The sequence below is a fragment of the Haliotis asinina genome, chromosome 8 (assembly GCF_037392515.1).
Source record: "Haliotis asinina isolate JCU_RB_2024 chromosome 8, JCU_Hal_asi_v2, whole genome shotgun sequence".
NCBI lineage: Eukaryota > Metazoa > Mollusca > Gastropoda > Lepetellida > Haliotidae > Haliotis > Haliotis asinina.
The window spans coordinates 59,732,425-59,754,003 of NC_090287.1; the positions used below are offsets into that span (position 1 = coordinate 59,732,425).

Here is a 21,579-nt window from a genome sequence, read left to right on the forward strand (position 1 = left end):
TATAAGCATCAACTTAGGTACGTACATTGACAATGTGCTACAGTGAAACAGCCCCGTGTTGAACGAAGGTCAGCCGCACATACACAGCCGCCCACCACCATGCCATGATTTTCTTTGATGTACTGTGAAGATGGCATTGACATCTGATATGTCACAAGGATATTCTTGATTCTCAGTGAAACAGCTCTTTGATGAGAACTACAAAGGTCAACAATGGCGTCATTGAGGATCATACCTTCAGGATGGCAGCTGTTTTAAGCCGGGGTAATTACAGATTCCGATCGCTAACGAATAAATTGTTTCTTAAGAAAGAGATGAGTCTTTCTAAAAGTCCTTTACTATCGCTACACTGATGACTCATGCCTCCCCAATCCTTAGGGTTAGTAGTGCTAAGGTCAGGGTAGGTTACTCACAATTCTTTGCCGTACATCGACCACATCCGCTGGGTCACTTTGACCTGTAGGAGTGCGGTGTCAAAGCTGGATACTCATTAAGAACAGACAGAACAAAAATGACGACTCCCCTCAGGAAGCAACAGCACCAAGAAAACCTTACAAAAACACCACACGTCATGAATAGATCAAAAACTTTATTTAAAGATGAAAATGAAACATAAGTAAATGGTTTTTGAGAGCAATATGTAATTGATAACAGATTGAAGTCAAACAAGAGACACTAGCATCTATTTACACAACCCTCTGAAGATTTAAGGCTGAATCTAAGTGTTTTGCATGTGGGTGTAAAAAACATGTCTCACGTTCATGCTGGTAATGACAGTCACGGCACGATCATGCCCGCGGATAATTCAGAGGCCAAATAAAGCACAGTAAAAATCAAATATTGGAATATTTAACTTATGTAACGACATCAGTTAAAATGTCTCAAACAAATCAATAGCAATATAAAAAACGGCATTTGCGTGTGTGTAGATAGAGAAGTGCTTGAAAGTGTCGTTTGTGGAATGTTTAAAGAAGAGGTAAGAATCGGTGGTTTCTGGTGAAATATTGTAAAAAAAACAAGTTTTAGATAAACATTATTATTTTGACCGACATGTAGTAAATATATACATGGTGTTTGGATAGAAGATGATACAAGATAATGTGACAATATGACGTGGGAGAGTTAAGGTGATTCTCACGTGTGACCGCGCAAAGTGAACTAGTCACTTATTAAAGCTTCATGTTAAAAGGCAAATACTAGATGCAGTTCTCATTTCACGCCTTGACCGATACACACAAATGTTCTAAGCATGAATGGTTGTTGCACTCTGAATTTGGAAAGGGCACCATTCGACAAAATATGAATTGTTTAAAATGAAATAACTGTCAGAATATTATTTGCCGAGTAAAGACAGTGTGTAACAGATTTTAAGAATAATGGTAATAGGTTTTGACCGTATTAACTTCTAGAGGTTTCACTGGTTTAGAGACTATGAAATATTTTTAGAAACATGTCTCTCGAAAAGTTTAAGAGAGTCCTTAAAGCAGGCTTGCGGGACAGGTCTTATCACCAGTGACACAACGAATATTTATTATCAACCTTTCTCAAACATAACTGTTGCACTCATTGGCCAGTAATTACATAGCTACAGAATATTTAGAATTTATAATCAATATAATTATACATTGATATGTTTACATTCAATAATACGATATTTACTTTGGTCTTTCAAGAGGAAAATAACCCAATGCTTGTAATTATCTGAATGTTTGAAGGGGTATTCCGAGTATGGCAGTGATTTCTTTTCGTTATTTTGGTCTTTAGAAGATAGTAATATTACTTCAAAGGTTAGGAGAGGGAGAGTATTTTCGGAATTGCTTTGATAGTTATAACGCAATGGGTTAGAGATTACGTACATTCAGAATGGTTTAGAGAGTACTCAATGTCGGAGATATTGCGGGAACCAGTCAGTCCCAATGGTTAAGAATGCACTGCCAACAGGCTAGTTTAAAGAGAGTATAGTATTTAGAGTATTTGTCAGAATTATTTGGGAGAAAGGGGTGCGCGAGTTTAAAGGCGAAGGAGAAGTTTCCTTTGATGAAAGAAGTCACAGGGAATGTTTCAAAACGTAACTGTAGAATAAATGTATTCTATTCAAATTAAACATTCATCTCCATCTCAACCAGGGATCGTTGGGTGATATTAATTATTTAAAATTTGCTTTTGGGTAGGAGAAATACGTGTTTCTGAACAATTCTCAGTCCTCCACCTCACCGACAACCGCACTGTATATATAATGCGGTTAGTTAATTACCAACTCAAGAAACCATTTACTGTTTTCCAATCTGCGTAAGGCCATTGACATCTCCACAATTAAGAACCCTGCAAAACAGTGCCATCGAGCGTGATCGATTGTACGTTGTAAGTAGCAAATGGCAACTGCAGCTAGCACTGCCATGATATCAATCATGTGAATATGTATATATGAAGCTTAAATCTCTGTGTGTAAGAGAAGATATACCAGATCTAATGGTCTCATTTTCTGGAAGTCTTCCAATGTAAACATTGTCAATAGAGTCCAGTTGATTTTGATACAAAATGTATTCAGGAACGCTTGTGTGAGCATCTCATACATGTAATAGCAGGCAGTGTGTGTGTATTTAGGTAAGCTTGGCCGGCGTCAGTTCTATAAATGAAATAATAGCTTGATTGCCCTATACGTCTTGAGACGAGCCCTCCATATGTCCTTTCACCTTTGACCTCTTGGTCACGTGATATCACAACCTCTCAAGAAGTCAATACAATATTAACAGCCAACAAATGCAATGTGGCTTGCACATTTTCAACAATAATGTTTGTTTCTGTAGAAAATAATATATTTGAACTTTGGAGCACCTATCAAAGGCACATCCTAAATAATTGTTCGTAGATTAACAAGTTGCATCTGTTTACTCCAAAGAAGCAAACTGGTTCTACAGAGACGATTGGTGGAAGGGTTCCATTAACCAATCACATCACAGGGTAGTTGCGAAAACATCACATTCAGTCCATTAGCAAAAGGTTCAATTGCATCCAGCCTCTATCACAACCTTTGTCCTTCAAAACACGTCACCATAACAACAGATGGGATAAGACACACCAAGGAGAATGTGTCATGCACCAAAAATCGCAACTGTGTGGAGTGGCGTCAAAGGGAGACAACTGCTTTGGTCATCTGAAAGTGTGGCACTGGCGTTTGGGGTCGGCCACAGAAACGGTATCTCACTCGACGTAGGTCGACTTTCATCTCAAGGGGCATGCTGCTTAACCTTGATTCACAAGGACGGAAAATGAATTAACACAGATATCCTTGAAAAACTGGAACTGTAAAAATTCCATTCTAAGGGTACTAATCTCCCGTGATATATACATCAAGTTGCAGTAACGTTTCATAAAATGTCAAGGTCACGATCTTTGATATGCACGTGCTCGTCATCTTCCGGTAGCCCTTGGGTCTGACTGGCCAGCGAGCTCACTTGCTGCTGATCTGATGTCTTCCTCTTTCCAGAAGCCTTACTACTTCCGCTTCCGACGCTCACTACACTTCCGCTTGAGGCCTTGCTCGACCTTCGACTGGTGTTGTGAGGCTGTGTCGTAGTTACGTATGGATCAGGACTTGACTTACGGCGAGGACTGGAATCACCGGAAGCTGAAGAACCAGCTAAACTGGATTTTCCATCTGCGTTTTCCCGGAAATGACCCGGAGATGATGAAGCAGAGTGTTTTGGAGAATGTTCGACACTGTTTGACGTTGTCATGTTTTGCGGGGAGTTGAACTTTGAGCTAGGATATGTGGAGATCAAAGACGAACAGGGTGTGGATGTAGGCGAAAAGAATCTTAGAATTTCACTAATTTGTTCATCGATTCTATTCATCTTGAAATTCAGAGAGTCCATCTCCTCTTTAATCTCAAGCCGTATGTCATACAGTGACGTCATCATATGCTGTTCAGCTGCAGACAGACCCCCCAAGGAATTTATACTGGTTCTGTTGGTCTGCTCGCCGCTCCGAACAGGTTCTTCACCAATCTGATCAAGACAGTTGTTACTTCGGAGAATTCCACTATCAGTGGAATCCGTCTTTTTAAGGTTAGTCTTCACTTCCTCTTCGGGGGATTCGACAATCGGTTCTTGCTGCTTGCTAAGAAACTTGCCCCACTTGGACAGAGGTTTGACAGCGGCTTTCGGAGCATCGTTGGCTCGATTGTCAGTCTTGGGGGGAATTTCAGTCATTTGTATTCTGTTTTGGTTGTTGTCAGGTGAAGGGTCTTGTCCCTTTCCTCCACCACCCATCCCACCCAGAAACTTGCCCCATTTGGATGAACCTCCCCCAAGTTTGGGGACCGCTGGCGTGGCGGTGCTCTCGGAGACATTAATGACTCTTGTACCACTCTTTGGTCTCTCACTATTGTTCAGCGCTTGGCCACCATTTTGTTGTCCTTTCTCCACGTCTATTCCGACCTGCTGAGTGCGTGCGTCACTAATTTTACGGAAGCGAGATATGAGTTTGCGCACTGGATGGTCGTTTGCAAGATCAAGTGGTGGGTCGTTTTTTCTCTTCTCGGCGAGTTCTCGTTCTTTTTTGACGTCTGCGACCTTCCGGAAAATTAACTGGAAGGAAACACAGTACACGTGAGAGCAGGTTACCTGAATCCTAACAAAAGCGCTGACACACCAATGACTAAAGTATATTCTTTATGTGGCCATTACGTATGATTTCAGTAGCTACTAAATATCTATATAAAGGGGCTTGGTCATTACACTTTTTACTAAATACTCTTCATGGATGGCTTTGCCAGCCTTTGCTTCTACTAGTTATTGAAAATATGTCGAGAGCCAGGATGTTTTCGCACAAATGCAGAAATTCTGCTTGATATCCCGTATAATGCATTTCGTTTTGGTATCAGTTTTTTTCAGATATGTTGTGGTTGTCACTATTCCCGTTTACATTCGCCCAGTTATACTTTGGCAATAGGGATGATGTTGTTAAAATGCACAATGTCTTCATCCTTCTGCCCACTGTCACTTGTCCACAGAAAGTATGGCTCCTCATGTTGAATATTACTCACCCTGTGCCGGAGGTTGTACGTCAGGGTGAGGTTACGGGCGAAGGAGTTGGCGAAGGCATGGTAGAACTCCAGAACCTCCAGTAGACGATCTCGTTTGATGGAGTGGAGGTCACAATACGTCAACGCACGGACATTGGCAGTAGACTGACCAATCGTCTGCTCCTTCCAAAAGTTATCCCCGAATACGTCGCCTTTGCCTGAACAGAAATAGAACCACGTGTACTTTTGAAGAATCCTTGTGCAGGAAATGATATTGATCGGGGAACACCATGGTTTAAACAATTCATTTGTATGGTTTCTGATATATTTTAGTTACGTGTAGGGTAATGAGTTTCAAGGACGTTTTGTGACTCGAAGGCAGAGCACTACAAGGATTCTTTGAGTTGACAGTGCAGGACTGAACATTGAGTGCCCTAACGACACTGATACAATGCCTCGTGGTGTGTTGCTGTCGTATCAACTTTTTAATTCTCAATTGTTCTCGGTCCCTACCTTCCAGTCTGTTAAAAGGCACTAAAAGTCTACAAGTACAAAACTGTGCTACCCAACGCCCTTCTGAAACTCTGGGACAGTGGGATAACCTAACGGTTACAGCGTTGGCTCGTGCCATTCCCCACATGGGCACAATGTGTGAAGCGAATATCTGTTGGTCCCCGTCGTGATATTGCTGGAATATCGCTAAAAGTTGACGATAAGTCTAAATTCTCTACCTATGCGAGGCTCACCCGAACCCTCATTGTTGCATTTGTTTAAGCTGATATGTACATTGATAATATTTTAAAAAAATATCCCAGATATACACATTGAGCCTAATGTTAGCTATGAAATGATAAACTTACTGAGTATTGCAACCACCTCCTCGTCCTGAATAACCTCAAGTGATCCAGATACTACAAAACACAGGGCATCGAGACTCTCTCCCTGGTGGAAGATAAGGTCACCGGGTGCACTGTGTGTCATGTTGAAGTGCATGGCGAGAGCGCGCAGACAACCGTCACTAGCCAGTCGGAAAGCAGGATGTTCGAGGAACACCTTCCGGTTCAAGTGGACACAGAGGTCAGCCTTCATGTCCTTGGGACAATAGTTTAGAACCTGAAACAGAAAGCTCAACGTAAGTGGAATAACAAACAGGGAACGTCTTTTAAAATTAAGACATGAAAGTTATACAGGCACTCCACAAACAATCACGAAGATTTATCATAAGACACTATTTGACCTTTTGCAAATTAGGTTGTCAGCACTAAATAATCACATAATTATGCGAGCATTAGGGTACATTTCAGACTGGCAGAAATAAATAATGAAACTGTCTTCTATTTTGTGGACATATCGTTTTAGCCACATCCGGTAGCTTCATAAAATGCCTCCACTGTATAGCCAGACACGTGATGAGATCACGTGTGCTCAGGTGATGGCAGTCATGTCCTGTATTTCTATGATAGGACTGTTGTCGACTTTTGAGAAGAAGGCTGTCTCGACGAATTGATGTACTATCAGAGTTCGGTGCGCACGACCATGTCTGTACCGACTGAGTGCCAGGTACCATAGCCGTGAGTTCGAATCCACCTTCTTTTAATTAATCATGGTTTGCCTGTCCATATTCTTATCTTTCTATAACACATAGATATTGCAGTCTGGTTCATTTGCAACCTTTTTTAAGTTAAATTGTTGTTTATATCTAAAATAATGTTCCAATCAACGTTAATTCCTTCTCTAAAGACTACATCGTTTAAGTTTTAGTTAAATCATCATTGCTGAAACAAACGTGCCAGGTGAAAGAGACTATATATTAACTCTGTGTTCAGTTTTATCAATTTCATTTCCAACTGTATACTAATTTTTCTTTCAATCCGTGAGGGAATTTTTGTCATTTATATTGTACGAATATAATGCAGTAAGTGTTCTTATATTCATTACCCGGAAAAATGAATATGCACTCGAAAACTGGATTTAACCAAAAAATTAGAAAACGAATAAAAATGTTAGTAAGTTGAAAACATTTCTCTCCACTCTGCAAACGCAGGGTTCAGAAATACAACCTGTATCAAGTGCATCACGAATCATGTGTTTGTTTTATGTACACCAACTATTAAAATTGGTTGTATACTGTCTTTTGTCTGTTAGCTTACTTTCATCGTAGCTACCGTTATACACGAGGAAGCTCATTTGCTTCCGCACAATAACTCGCGGACATGTCGGGAATAATGCACCCGGAAACTATGAGAAAAACCTTATCAAATAATTTACTTTACAGGCCTCTGTCAAGCCGTCCGCTCCAGCCTATACAAATTATATTGATACGATCTAAGGGAAATATCCCCACATCCTCACACGGGCTTCCCGGTCTTCTCATTTCCGGTTACAGATGTTGTTTCAGGAATATATATGCTTCTGTTCCAGACTTGATGCTTCATGATGAGTAAACCTGGTTCGATCCGGTATTCACCTGTCGGATCGATACCTTAAAACCCGTTAAGCGATCAGTCGTGGGAGGTCCACACGAACCACTTGCTTTCTTAGCTTAGGGGACATTATGCTGTAGGAAATTGTATTTTATTGGGTATAGCATGGATATAAATTAATCACTTTCACTCAGTGCTTTGGGTTTATTGGAATAAATTTCCCGTCTGCCAGCCTCGTTTTCGATAATGGTACCCTTCATAGACGACTTCCGGCATTTGAGTGGGCCCCATGCATGATTTATAACGTCCTAAACTAGCATGATTAAAAACTGCTTTAAGGTAGGAAGAACGAAGAACAATTTTCACATCGGCGCCAACGTTGGCTACCTAATGCAAAGGTAATATGTCTTTGAGAATGGTTGCCTGTCTGATGGCAAGCATCGACATGATCAATGCTGAAAAAAACTAAGTCTGTCTTCGGCATGGACACAACTGACAAAAGGTCATAAGCTAGCATTGTATACAATAAGTGTGGATATGTTGGGTTTTTTTTTAAAACAAGGTCATGACGTGCATCTTTTCAACAAAGTTGATTTGTTAAAAAATGCTTTTGTTCTGAATGACAAGGCAAGCGCATGCGCAGAACCGAACCCAGTATGACAATGAAGGACATGACAACCTGTATCCCACGCGACTGGGACGATTTATGGAACTGATTGGCACATGATATACTTATCTGATTTATACCAGAGAAGTTATACTTTAATCTCACTAGGGGATAAAGACATAGAAAAAAATTGTTTGACTTGGGATACAATCGATGGAATTCACCGCCAGGCGTCTGGGTTTGAACAAACAAACTGTGCTTAGGTAAAGCTGGGTAAAAACTGTGGAGGTGTTTGTGGCCACTTTAAGCCAGGTCCGCTTTGGGCGGGCTGACATCGACCTGGGAAATACCTGTCTAATCAATCGGGGACACGGACCTTCACTGTTGATTCAACCACGTGGCAGGCCGATCAATCAATCACTTTTAGTTACACCTGTCGTGATAATCGATAGATCGATATTGGTTCGATACTGGTCGATAACAGCATTGTTACTTGGCTCTAAAGCTTCTTTCATGTCGCCGCTGATGATGACTTACGTTTTATTGGCTTTGATTTCAAGACGAAACAACAATGTTTTTCACAATAACAGATACGCTGAGAGATAATTTTAAATTCTGACATTCATTATGGAATTGACGAAACTCAGGTTGAAAGGTGTCACTCGTTATATGAAATCGATGAAACAAAAACAATCATAGTACATGTAAATGTAATTTTAGTTACTCAACGTTTAAAGAAATCGATATATCGCAATGAAATATTTTCACCAATTATCCCCGCGCTGGAACCAGTAAATCACTAAACAACTTTGTACGTTCATGAACAATAAAGTAACAAATAATGTTATGGGCAACAACCCATATCATATCGACTCATAATAAACTCGGGTGTGGTACACAACCAATCCTTGGCAGAAGAATACGTCATGTCATTACGATGGTCCCCATAGCGGGTACATTCGGTCTACGTCACTTCCAGTTGAGTGACAGTCCCCAGGTTTACATATGCAAGCAAAATGGCCGCTGAAATGCGACTGATCAATACCGATTCAGTTGTCAGAGTGTTAGTCGAGTTAACTGAATACATATTATTGTGAATAATGTAGACCAGGTTTCTGTAAATGTATTCAGCGAGCAAGACTGCACGACCGTAGTAACTTGAAACTAATGGAGCAAGACCGTTACTCAGGGCGATGCCATCTGATGTCATCACCCAGCATTGCACTTCCATTGTAACAATCAATGCGGGTCATAGTTCTCTTTACAATAGATTTTTAAGTGACGCGGGTGTATGTGTGTGGATTGGGGGTTGGGGGTGGAGCGATGTTAGTTATTGATTCACCTGAATCTTACATGTTGGAACAATCCAGTTTTAAGGTTAAAGAAGACATATCTGTTTCCAGCTCGACGTCATAGTTTAATGGCTTAGGGAGGGAAGATGAATGGTTGCTGTTTAATGCCACCCAGAAAAATGAGACAGGTGGCAGGGGATACGACACGGTATAACCCCGTTGTGTGGGACCTAGGTAAAAGTTCGACTTATCCGAGTGTTCGACACATCCGTCAGCATAGAACTATGGATAAATATAGGGAAACCGTCAGAGACCGAGAGACGAGTTCAACAGAATCGAGAATTCGAGAACCTTTCATCTCGAAACCCGTTATCTTAACCTGGAACCGATTGAAACGCCTCTCAATTTGGAGGTATCAAAATGTATTTGATACCTGATTTGTCTTGTTTCGAGTAATAACATTCAAGCATTGCTCATACTGAGGAGTCGACATTGACGGCAACATGAACGGAATATAACGTCGTGTACCTTCGCAGCGTCGATGCCCTTCGTGATGGCCCACGTGGAGACGATGTAGTCCATTACGCGTTCACTCAGAGCCTTAGGGACGTCGTGTAGTTTCATGAACTCCCGGACGCTGTTGAGCATGTCGTGGTAGCGAGCGAAGCTGGCGTAAAACTGCTGGAATATCGTCGTTACGTTGCTGAAGATCGTGGCGTAAAGAAGTGCTGGAAGACGTGAGAGTTGTCTTGAATATTCATCATTAAGCATGAAGAAGACGATGATAAAACAATGATAGGAATATGATTATTCCATATGATTAACCCCTAGGCCGACCAAGGATGTCATGTCACAGCCCTGTAAAAGGACATATGACATTTCCACCGTTAAAATAATGATGTTGTTGTTGAAACAAAATGGACAGTAATCTGGGCATTATTTCAGCCGTTTCCATGGAGAATGTTATTTTTCAGTGCCCTGTGGACATTCGAAATAGGGGCGGTTGAGCAGCTTAGTGGTTAAAGTGTTCGCTTGTCTTGTTGAAGACCTGGGTTCTATTCCCGACATGGGTACAATATGTGAAACCCATTTCTGGAGTCCCCGACTTGATATCACTGAAATATTGCTTAAAGCGGCATAAAAAGATAGCCATCCACAAACACGCTGAATTATACGTTTTCTGGGCCTCTATGTTACATACGTGCATGCCATAGACGTGGCCATGCTTTTTGACATTGATAAAGGAATTGTATACGTTCTGTCACCACGTGGCAGAAGAAGTGCCAATACTCTAAAATGGTTATTGCATACAACATTTTTCAAGGAATTAAAACATGAAATATAAATAAACCCTTAAGCCTTTCACCTTTACTGTGTGAAGGATACAGAACTCTTTCTGATTCACTCTCGATTAACTTCAAAGTGTTGGGACCGAAACAGGCAACTGCCAGAGTATTTCATCTAACTATAACATCCCATGTGCTGATCAAACATTCCCCCAGGACGGAATCACTTTGCCAAGATCTCATTGGCGGTCTAACACCGCCATAATGTAAGGTGTTACATCCGGTGCCATTATTTTCCTCTTTCTTTTTGTCTCCTCACCAGAAGACTGCCCTTAATACCCTTAGAGTTGCCCCGTTTATCCATATACAGAAAATGCCTATCACCATTTGATTGATTGAGTTCAAAAGACCATAAACACCCAATACAATTACATAATCTCCACGACATTGGATGGTGAGCATCGATCTTCGCCGTTGTGGCAAGGTAACGCCATAACATGGTTAGACGCTGCGAGGTTAGGCTCGGGAACACCTACAGATGCCAAGACATCCTTCAGGTTACAGCCAAATAGACGCTAGCTTCACGCGAGTATTATTGTTTTCTAACTACACTGCTTACGTGTGGATATTACATGAATTATATTTTAAGAAGGTTATGGTTGTTATGTTAGTGGGAGAGAGTGAATGTTTTTTTACGCCACAATAATATTTCTATCAGTCACTAAACCAATGAGTAATAGCATGGAAACAGTAACCAGTTTTTTTGGCCCAGTCAATAACCCAAGAGCAACACCAGGCAATGTGTGCGTGTGTGTGTATGTGTGTTTTCAAACTAACTAGATAGGTACAAGGAATTAGTCCTTACCCTTCAATATATGACTTTCCACAATCAGAGTAACTGAGTATAGCGTGTAGACTTTCACGAACCAAAGTTCTTTTCCTTTTTCCAATGCATATGAGAAAGAGTAATACATATCCATACAGATGAAATGTTTCTAACGGAATAGAAAAAACATATGTTCCCTTAATTTCTGTTTCCTCCTTGGCTTCATCATCTGCATTATAATAATCTTGTAAGTGAGTGAGTGAGTTTAGTTTTACGCCGCACTCAGCAATATTCCAGCTATATGGCGGCGGTCTGTTAATAATCGAGTCTCGAGCATCGATCTGAGCAATTGGGAACCGATGGCATGTCCCAATCAAGTCAGCAAGCCTGACCACCCGATCCCGTTAGTCGCCTCTTACGACAAGCATAGTCGGGTGGACACCGGAACTGAACTTCATACGTTGTATCCATGGGGAATCAAACACAGGTCTTCAGTGTGACGGGCGAACGCTCTAACCACTAGGATACCCAACCCCACCTAAAGCGACTAACGGAACGAGTGGTCAGGACTTGTTTGATGCATTTCGTGGGATCCAGATTTTGCACAATGTCTATAAGGGGATTGACTTGTCCAGACTCGGTTATTTACAGACCGCTACCATATAGCTGGAACATTGCTGAGTGCGGCGTTTACCTATTAACAAACAAACACGAATGTCCTTTGGTGTATGTCTTTTCTGCTACCACTTACATCCAATGATCATCATGAAGACGGAGAAGAGTTTTTCACTTGCGGTGTTGGCGGCGACGTTGCCAAAGCCGACGCCGGTCATGCAGGACAGCGAGAAGTACAGGGAGGTGAGATAACGCATGCTTTTGTCCGGCCCACCTTCTAGCTCATCAACGGAGGATGTGTTGGATCTGATGAATGGAGACTTTGTCAGTTTGGCCAAGATGGGTAACCAACCATACTCCACGTTACTTAGCAGTTCAGCATTGCCTATGGAGTACCAGCTGCACGCGAACCAATGGGCGAAGAGTATGAAGACGAGGATGAGGAGAACCAACATGGCGGCCCCGTACTCCAAGTAATGATCCAGTTTCCTGACTACTCGTCCCAGTCGGAGTAGACGAACCACTTTGAGGGCGCTGAACAAGGTACTGATACCCTGAGGACATAAAAACACGAGGTGATGTGAAATATGAATGTTTTGACCCAAACTTGAGTGGTCCAAAAATGCTTTTGAAAACAGCTACGATTACACTTCAACGGCAACAGAAAATCGATGTTTAAGAAATATCTAAAGCTAACATGCTGTCTTCTGAATGAGGAAAGGTGAACTTAATGCTTTCAGATATATTTCAGCATGTCAAGTTCCGACAGCAGTAGACGTTAATAACTTCACTGGAAACAATTTGAAGGGAGCTACTGCTGACGGTATAAGAAGCAATGTCGATTCAATGTGGATTGTCGCAGTCAGCTGTCCCAATGCTATGGGCGACTTTTGAAACCCTCAAAGCAATGGTCCACCGTACCATACCGTCCCTTGGAGATCGAATTAACTCTTCTATTTACACGCCATCGACGAATATTTAGACCACGTGTATTTTACGAGAATCTATTTACTTCCTCATATAATATGTCGGACAGTAATATACAGCATACGAACGAGGAAAGATAGAAAGGAGTATGCCATACTTACATCGTCAACGTACTGAAACGCATTGAAGACATCATACGGTAAACAGGAGAGCAGGTCAATCACGAACCAGCTCTTTAGATAGTTCATTCGTATGATCTTAGGATCCGATATGACCTCGCCACTCGGACCCACGAACGTGGTGTGAAAGTTCAAAACGATGTCGACGAAGAACACGACATCCACCATGCTGTCGATGACGAGGAGGGGTAACTGGTCCATTGTCTTGATCTTGAATGCGGCATTATAGGGGACCATGATGGCGGTATAGAAAGTGAGGACGAGGATGATCCAATCCCAGATTGTCTTGAACACACAGTAATGAAGGATGATGTGGGGAGGGGTCTTGGGCGCCTCCAGGCGATACTGGGGCAGCACATCAGTGTTCAGGTTCATCATCTGCAATCAGAATAAGTACATGCTAAAACATCGTACTGAAGCGACACTACCATAAAAATCTGTGGGGGAAAGCCGAACCCATTGTAAAATTGAGACTATATTATGAATGTATACTCATGGAAACGAATAAGGGAACACATGAAAGTACAAGTGTTCCTATATTCTTTTTCAGTTTTGTTTTCACAAGGTCTGTATTGCAATATGGGAGTAATTCTGGATATAAATAAAGGAACATTTGTACTTTCATGTGGTTTCGTATTTGTTTCCATGACTATATTTGTTTACGCAGTATTACAGATGTTGTTTGTAAACAATCCAGTGATGGTCACCATGCCATATGATTCATTGTTAATGAATCACTGTGAAACATTACGTCATTGACAACAGAGCAATTTTAAAAGCAGCATTCTGGTATTCATTTTCACCACCAGGGTCATGAGATACTCTGCAGTGCGGATACCCCGGTCGTAATAAAATATACACTGATGCATCGTTTAGCGTTGCAAGTTCTTGTGTTGTTAGTAAGAACTACTCTCGGGATGAAGCTTCTTCTTAGGATAAAACGTAAGTCACATTGGGTCACACATATAATAAGCTGATTATAGAACGCCTAGTGGTTGACTTCGGTGCCTTCTGCGGAATTACAGAAGGGCGAGATGAAAAAGGTTCTAGTGTAGAATTAACCTTCTGAGTCTACATTTACATCCTTGATATGTGCGGAACATCCTGATGTCGTGCTTTTCAACAAGAGTAATCTGTGCTCCCTTGTGATAGTGAATGATTGACCTTAGTTTTACGCCGCACAAATCATTCCCAATATTGGTCGGCAGTAGTAAAGTACATTATAATAATTTCTTCATGTATTTGTACCCTGACCGACATGGTACTTCGTTTGCTTTTTGTTTTGTTGATCATTTATTCACATTACAGGGCAAGACGCATATACCTACTTACATTAGCGATTTGTGACGGCTTTGAGTTGTCAAACTTTGTATTTGGCATATGAGATGAGAACTGAAGGAGGGTGGACCGGTTCCGCGTCACAGACCGCGCCAGGCGGGCGAACTTGCTCAAACCAGCTGCAATATCAAACATATCACACGAATCACGCATGTGAAATAACCTATCAATGTCAAATCGCCAAACATTTAAAACATGTCAATTATCTTGAACCTTCTTTATCTTCATTAAATGGCATTTTAGAAGTTGGTATGATGAGGATGAAGATTTTTTGTATGGATAGACAACTTCTTTCTTGCAGTGGATGCGACGTGTCTGTGTAGATTCAAACACCGCTATCAAGCAAATCATATCTAACCGAAACGTATCAAATATACCAATGATATCAAGCATGTCAATCATATCAAGCATTTCAAACGTATCAAACATACCCATTATAGCAAGCATGTCGAACGTACCAAAAATATTTATGATATCAAGCATGTCAAGCGTATCAATCATGTCAACAGTCAAAGATTCTTAAAATATTCTCTTTTGTAGCCTGTTTGAAAAACAAAACAACGAAGCTGTCTCATATTTACTTTAAATCCAACCTGTAGAGTTATGACTGCTTTTGGGTAAAGCGCGTGTGTACATTTAGTCTCAGAGACTGAAACAAGAACATACGTTTATACTTAATAATATTTATACATAACATCGATAAAAAGACGTTTCCATGAGTAGGAGTCGATTTCGACATCTATGAGTTAGTAATAAATTCAACGTAGGCATGTCAGCTGGTCTCGAAAAGATGACAGAGAAACCTTTGTCCAAACCATAGCACTCGACATAAACACGTGCAAAGGCAAGTCAATTTCAGTCCGTCAAATCGCTTGTGATTGGTTATTACCTTTGCCTCCTTCGTCGTCGATTGGTTGTTTGAGTGCAGTGATGTCCTTGAAGGAGCACATGAATAGCACGACTTGGTCCTTCTCGTTCTTGATGGGCGCCACGTGCAGGAGTAGCCATAGTGGAGTCCCTGTAGAACAAGAACAAGAACAATATCAAGAACAGTTTCATTAGCAGACATAAACAAACAGGCATAAGCAAGTAAACATACATGTACCAAAGTACCCGTGCGCCAAGGCCTGCTAGCCTTGAAACCTTCCTGAAATAATGTCATTTACATGTTACAGTATATATCTTATACTTGTCTTAAGGGGACTCTAACGGGATCAGGTGACTTGACTAACACATGTCATCGTATAGCAATTTATTTGATTGAATATTCATACTGTTGTTCACTGGATTGTCTGGCCCAGACACAGTTATTTACAGAAAGCTGCCAAATTGCGAAATATTGCTGAAAAACTAAATTCACTCACATGAATACATTCACCATTTCTATTCATACATTTTCGTCTAGTTTGCAGATATGTTAATTCACATCAAAGATTCGTTTCAAATGATTCTTCCTGCCTTCGTGTGTCATCATTCATGCTTCATTTGTATGACCAATTACAAGTAAAACTATACGTTTTTATACTAATTGATTATTATCATATAAAACAGGTTCCGGTAATTATGTTGGAAAAATGTGTACACGCACAGGAAAGCAATTATCCGATGTCCACGTTCGCTTATCTCAGCTAGAGGTAGAGTTAATTAACCCAAACGGTATCATATTTCAGTTACAGGTCTTCTCGGTATCATGACTCGATTTCTGAGTTTATCATTCTGTGATCAGTATTCGGTGACTTGCTAGTTTGTGTATAGGGGCGGTAGGGTAGTCTAGTGGTTAAAGCGTTCGCCCGTCACGCCGAAGACCCGGATCCGATTCCCAACATGGACACGATGTGTGAAGCCCCTTTCTGGTTCCCGTGCCGAGATATGGGTGGATTATTGCTGAAAGCGGCGTAAAACCTCACTCACTCACTTTGCTTGAACTCCCCGATCGTCTTAGAGGTTCGTAAGAGACACAACTATTCTGTAAACAAAACGATCGACCAGTCAATCAATCACACAGACACAGATACAGACACAGACTCACACGCACGCACGCACGCGCGCGCGCGCGCGCCCATGCAGGCCGAACAATTTTTTTCCAAGCCAGAAATAATCTAACCGCCAATGTGTCACAAGCGATCCGTGATTTATAGCCTAGATGACTATTAATAATTCAACATTAGAGGGCAATTCCAGTCCTTGCACCTGATGATGGTGTAAATCAGGTCCGACGTCATCGTCATCAACAATACACGACTACAGAGGGGCCAGAAGCACTACAACCTCTCGAGGCAACAGTAATTGGTAAACAAACATTCTTAGAGCCATCAATATAAACCATTCACTGGAACCAAACCGGTGTTTGTCTGCCAGTCCCTGTGGGACAAGACTAATAGCAGAGTGGTGCAGGTTTGTTGTTTGGCGTGTATTCATATTTCCCTTGTGTTTTCTGCCCGTGTACCCGGGTGATCAGATTCCTGACCGCACGGCTGGGAGTCAGTATAGAGTTCCAGCCTCTCGGTAACCTGCTAGAACATACAGCCCACCCATCGACCCGCACTGGGAGTGGTACACCAGAAACAGGGTTTCTGTATCATGGCATTAACGACCCGTGACGTCACAACTCTCATTGTGCGCCCATTAGCGGGTTGACGTCGTTCGGGACACGAAGAAAATAAATAGAGAAAGTACAGGAGCTCCCTGATCGGAATGGCTATAGATTTATATATTTACAGAGATATTTATAGGGTCATATTTCAGGGTCATTTCTATTGTGGACACAAACTGGTCTGTAACGATTCATTAGGTACTGTATATAGGTAAATCAGCTTAAGATTAAATGCGGATAGGTGTTTTTTATGCATAGACAAGTTCACGTGGTGCAATGGTCGACATAAAAAACAGACTTTTCCACTAACGTTGTCATTACAATATTGGCGTCTAGGTTGTCAAAGCGCTCGCGGGTCATGTTTCCCCAGGGCAAGGGAATAAAAAAGAACCAGTCAATACAACTGAAACTCAACTGTCTGAATCAATGTCCAACACACACGGAACAAGGAGACGTCATTTGAGGCTATTATGTAACAGGCAGACACGTATAAAGGGGTCTGTTCTTCCTGCAGTAGGGCTGCATTGAGTCGTGCGCAATGCAGTGATGGCGACATGTAAAGCGATGAGGTCCAAAGCAAGCCATATGCTTTACAGGGACCGCAGTGCTATAAAGGCCACTTCACACTTATTTCGAATTGACAGGAATCAAGATGAATCAGCCAGTAAAAAATATTTCCAAACTTCTAACCGCATTGGAAGATTGCGAACTCCACGTGACAGGTGGACACGTTTTGAGCGATTCGGCGGTGTTCTGATGGCGTCGGGGGTCAAGTGAAGAGGATTCGGGACCTTCTGGGGTATTCGAGGTACATTCGAACTGTATTCCTACTTCACATCGAAATGTTCCGATATATTTGAAGCATATTCCACCGGAAGTCTAGCAGTAATCAAGATACATTCCGACTAATTCCAGGAGCACTCGAGACATTCTGACAGGATTTGGAAGTGGCTTGTCTTTTCTGTTCTTCCTCGAATGTATTAAGAATACTTAGAATGCAGTTCGAAGGCAGTAAGAATACTTAGCATGTAGTAAGGATGTTTAGAATGCAGTTCGAATGCACCTCATATGCCGTTCGATATTTTTCCACTTCGAATGTCAATAGGACGTTTTGAACATGCCGTATTCCGGCATGCTGCAAGAACTGACCCGAATAGTCTGAAAGCATTTGGAAGGCAGTAAGAAGTTTTAGAATTCAGTTCGAATTTCCAGGAATCTCCAGAATTTTTTATTCCGACAGCTCAGTCCGCCTCAAGTGTGAAGGGGGTGAAAGGACACGTTGAATTTGCTTTGGGCATCACTGGAGCTTGGAGATCGAGTGTTGTTTTACGTAGCAGTATTACAGCTATATGACCATATAAGTATGGACCAGATAATTTAGTGATTAACACCAGGAACATCTACGTAATTTTACGTAAATTTGATACGATGACACATGTCAACCAAGTCAGCGAGCCTCGCTACCCGATCCTGTCAGTCGCTTCTTACGACAATTAATTTCGTCATTAATTAATTAATTTCGTCATGTTGGGAATCGAACCCGGATTTTTTTTGCCTTGACGAGCCGCACCACTCGGCTTCCTACAGCCCCCCCTCCCCCCCCCCCCCCCCCCCCCGGAACCTCACGTCCAAATAGCGGACTCTGTGTTTCGGACTGTAGGAAAAACATGAAGTCGCAGAAAATGTGCAAGTTGATTAAATAGATAAACTTAAATGTTGTTACAATAATTGCCACACAAAGAAAAACATTTGTTCTCAGTTATTAACGGATTCGAATTTCCGCACATAAATCTAGCCATTTTGTCATTTCATTACGGCTATTCGAAACTACTGTGACAAATAATTTGTTGTCATTAATCTTCAGTGACAAATGTTGTAAAAACTACAACTTCAAGCAACTCTGCCTGAAACAAACTACGAAATAGCAAACAAGTCAGTTATGATAAATACCACAAAAGTTTATAAGTTTTGAAGAAGAAAAGAAGAGAAACAGTCCAGCGTGCATGATACATATAATAAAGATTGTTGTGAGATGGACGGACGTATTATCATGTTTGTCAAACTTGTCAATTTTGAATCTTTCTTAATTTGAAAATATGAAAATGCAGACTCATGAAGACATGTTTTCCATTTTGGAAGCTAGTGTACCCGCCCTGCTAGCAGGAACAGGTTTCAACGCCTCACTGGTTTCAACTGCGCATTAGATTAAGCATGTGACACCTCAGTGTGTCCTCACGGGCGCGCATCAGCCTGGTTCAGATGAGCTTTCGACTCTCATCAATTGTTAATTGTCAACAAATGCCCTGAAAAATACCCCTTGTTCGCGAGCGATCACACCCCAGGCTCTTCCTCTATGCTTGATTTCCCCAGAGGTTCTGCTAGTGAATTATTCAAATGAGATGAATGCGTTTTCATTTCCAACAGAAACTTCACACCTCTGTGGCGATATCTATAGAAGAGGGTATCCGTTTTTCATGTCACCTGTTCACTTCCAATGTACTTAATCCGACAACTGCGGTATGTGGTGCACCATGCGTTCCTGATCCGTCGTCGCCAACCGAACGCGTGCCACCTTATCTTGGACATATAAGGAGGTCGCCCTGTTTACGTGACAATAAAATGAAATACAGCCATTATTCGTTTCACTTCTGGATAACGCCCAGTGATGACCATTTATTTACTTATGTTTGTATACAATTCCAAATAGATGACACTCGTTTATGTTCTTGGTAATTACGTCCGTAGTCATGTGACAGGGTAATGAATTCTTGTTTTGTAGTTCATAAACTTTATATGGCGCGTTATTAGTTTGTGTTGTCAGTCATCTGTAATGAAATTAATGATTCTAGTATTTGTAGCAGAGGTGCACAGATCCTAATGCGCCATCAGTGTTTCTCATCACTTAACTCAGAAAGCAAAGAGCGGGTGAGAAAAACACACAGAAACAAATGTCAAATGAAAAAAGAAAAACGTTTTCACCAACTGAAAAACTCATTTTATAACAATGTAAAATTCAGTTAACTTGCTAATAGTCTTTAACATGATTCGTGATGTAGATCAAGTTACTTTGCTTCTGAAAAAAATCTGTACAAATTGTTGAGATTCTGTGTTGAAAATGTCTCGGACTTGTGGCGAAAGGGTGATCGTTAATTAACAGAAAAGGGGTTGATTAAATTGGGGATCGAGAATTTGCTTAAGTGGATGTTAGGTATGAGCTTCGATGGGGATCAGGAATTTGTTGAAAAGAAGATCGGTTATTGGTTGAAACTGGGATCAGGTATATGATTAATTCGAGGTTTCTGGGTAAAAATATCAAGGTGAATATCATTCCCTGTATAATTTAGGCAGAAATGTTTACAAAATGGTCTGAGTATTTAGGTCACTTTGTCCTTGTGACAAGCATGACAGAAGAATTGCCGGCTATAGTATCAAACAAGATGTCGTCTGCTAAAATTTATTCCTTAAGAGATGTAGCAAAATCACTCCCTGATGACGAACCGGATGTCCCCTTGTAAATCCGGTTCTGTAGCGAAACCCCCTCATGATGACCGGATGTCGTCTGCTGTACTTACTGTTTTTCTTGTAGAGGAGTATCTCGACTTGTTCCTGCTCCATCGTCTCAAACGCATCCTCCAAGCCATGGATCGTCTCTTTGTCAGTAAGCTCGCCATACATGAAACTGCACGTGCTGCTCTTCTGCATAACCTCCGCTCTGTTGTAGCCGGCAAGTTTGCAGAAGCCATCATTGCAATAGACGATCGGGTACTCCACGATACGAGCGTTGGCCAGAATAAAACTGCTGTCTGCAATCACAAATAGTTAGCATTAATTTGGATGTTAAAAGGGTTAAAATTAACCACACCATAATCATATATAGAAATGTGGCCATAGGGCAATAATAAAAGAGTGAAAGACATTCCCATGATCCTGCCAAACACATTCACAGACCTTCTGATCCAAGAAGGAAAAAAAGGTTTGAGATGTTAGGATCCAAGGGCAGCCTCCCCGACCAGTCCCTGAAGCCACCCTGAAGTCAGCTAATGATTGCAAAGTCACCCAAAATAATGTATTCAGGCCTGTTCGGGTGACGTTTAACGGGTTTTACTTTTTTCCGTATGAACCGAATTTGAAGAGACTTTCGTGAAGTTTATCGTGGGAGGGTGGCACGAGTAACTAATACGTGTGTCCAAGCCAGAAGTATTCAAATTACTACACATGAACCAGAGTGGACATGATGAAATAAAGCGGCATTTATAGATGTATGTGCTATAAGGGGCAATCCGTTGTGAAAATCCGGCCCAATAATGAGCATATGCTTTATGAACTTCTATCAAAATGAACCATGAGGTGTTCACAAAAGATTCAGCTATCCCCTGTTACCTGTTTTGTGAGCCACAAACACATACCATGTCAGGAACTGGTGATAGTTCATTAAACCATGTTGTTTTAGAATATTAACAGGAAGAT

At 41.4% G+C, this 21,579-nt stretch overlaps 1 protein-coding gene across 1 annotated transcript in view; it reads right to left on the reverse strand.

Annotated features, from left to right (window-relative positions):
• Nucleotides 1–580: 580 nt before the first annotated feature.
• Nucleotides 581–21,579, reverse strand: part of LOC137294947 (potassium voltage-gated channel subfamily H member 1-like) — a 50,849-nt gene continuing 29,850 nt past the window's right edge. The window contains exons 2-10 of the mRNA XM_067826168.1: nt 20,685–20,915; nt 15,409–15,537; nt 14,514–14,638; nt 13,164–13,559; nt 12,212–12,629; nt 9,877–10,076; nt 5,887–6,139; nt 5,048–5,244; nt 581–4,589 (exon numbers count right to left, since the gene is read on the reverse strand). Coding sequence (XP_067682269.1) covers nt 3,369–4,589; nt 5,048–5,244; nt 5,887–6,139; nt 9,877–10,076; nt 12,212–12,629; nt 13,164–13,559; nt 14,514–14,638; nt 15,409–15,537; nt 20,685–20,915 — 3,170 coding nt within the window. The 3' untranslated portion in view covers nt 581–3,368. The remainder of the gene's footprint in view (nt 4,590–5,047; nt 5,245–5,886; nt 6,140–9,876; nt 10,077–12,211; nt 12,630–13,163; nt 13,560–14,513; nt 14,639–15,408; nt 15,538–20,684; nt 20,916–21,579) is intronic.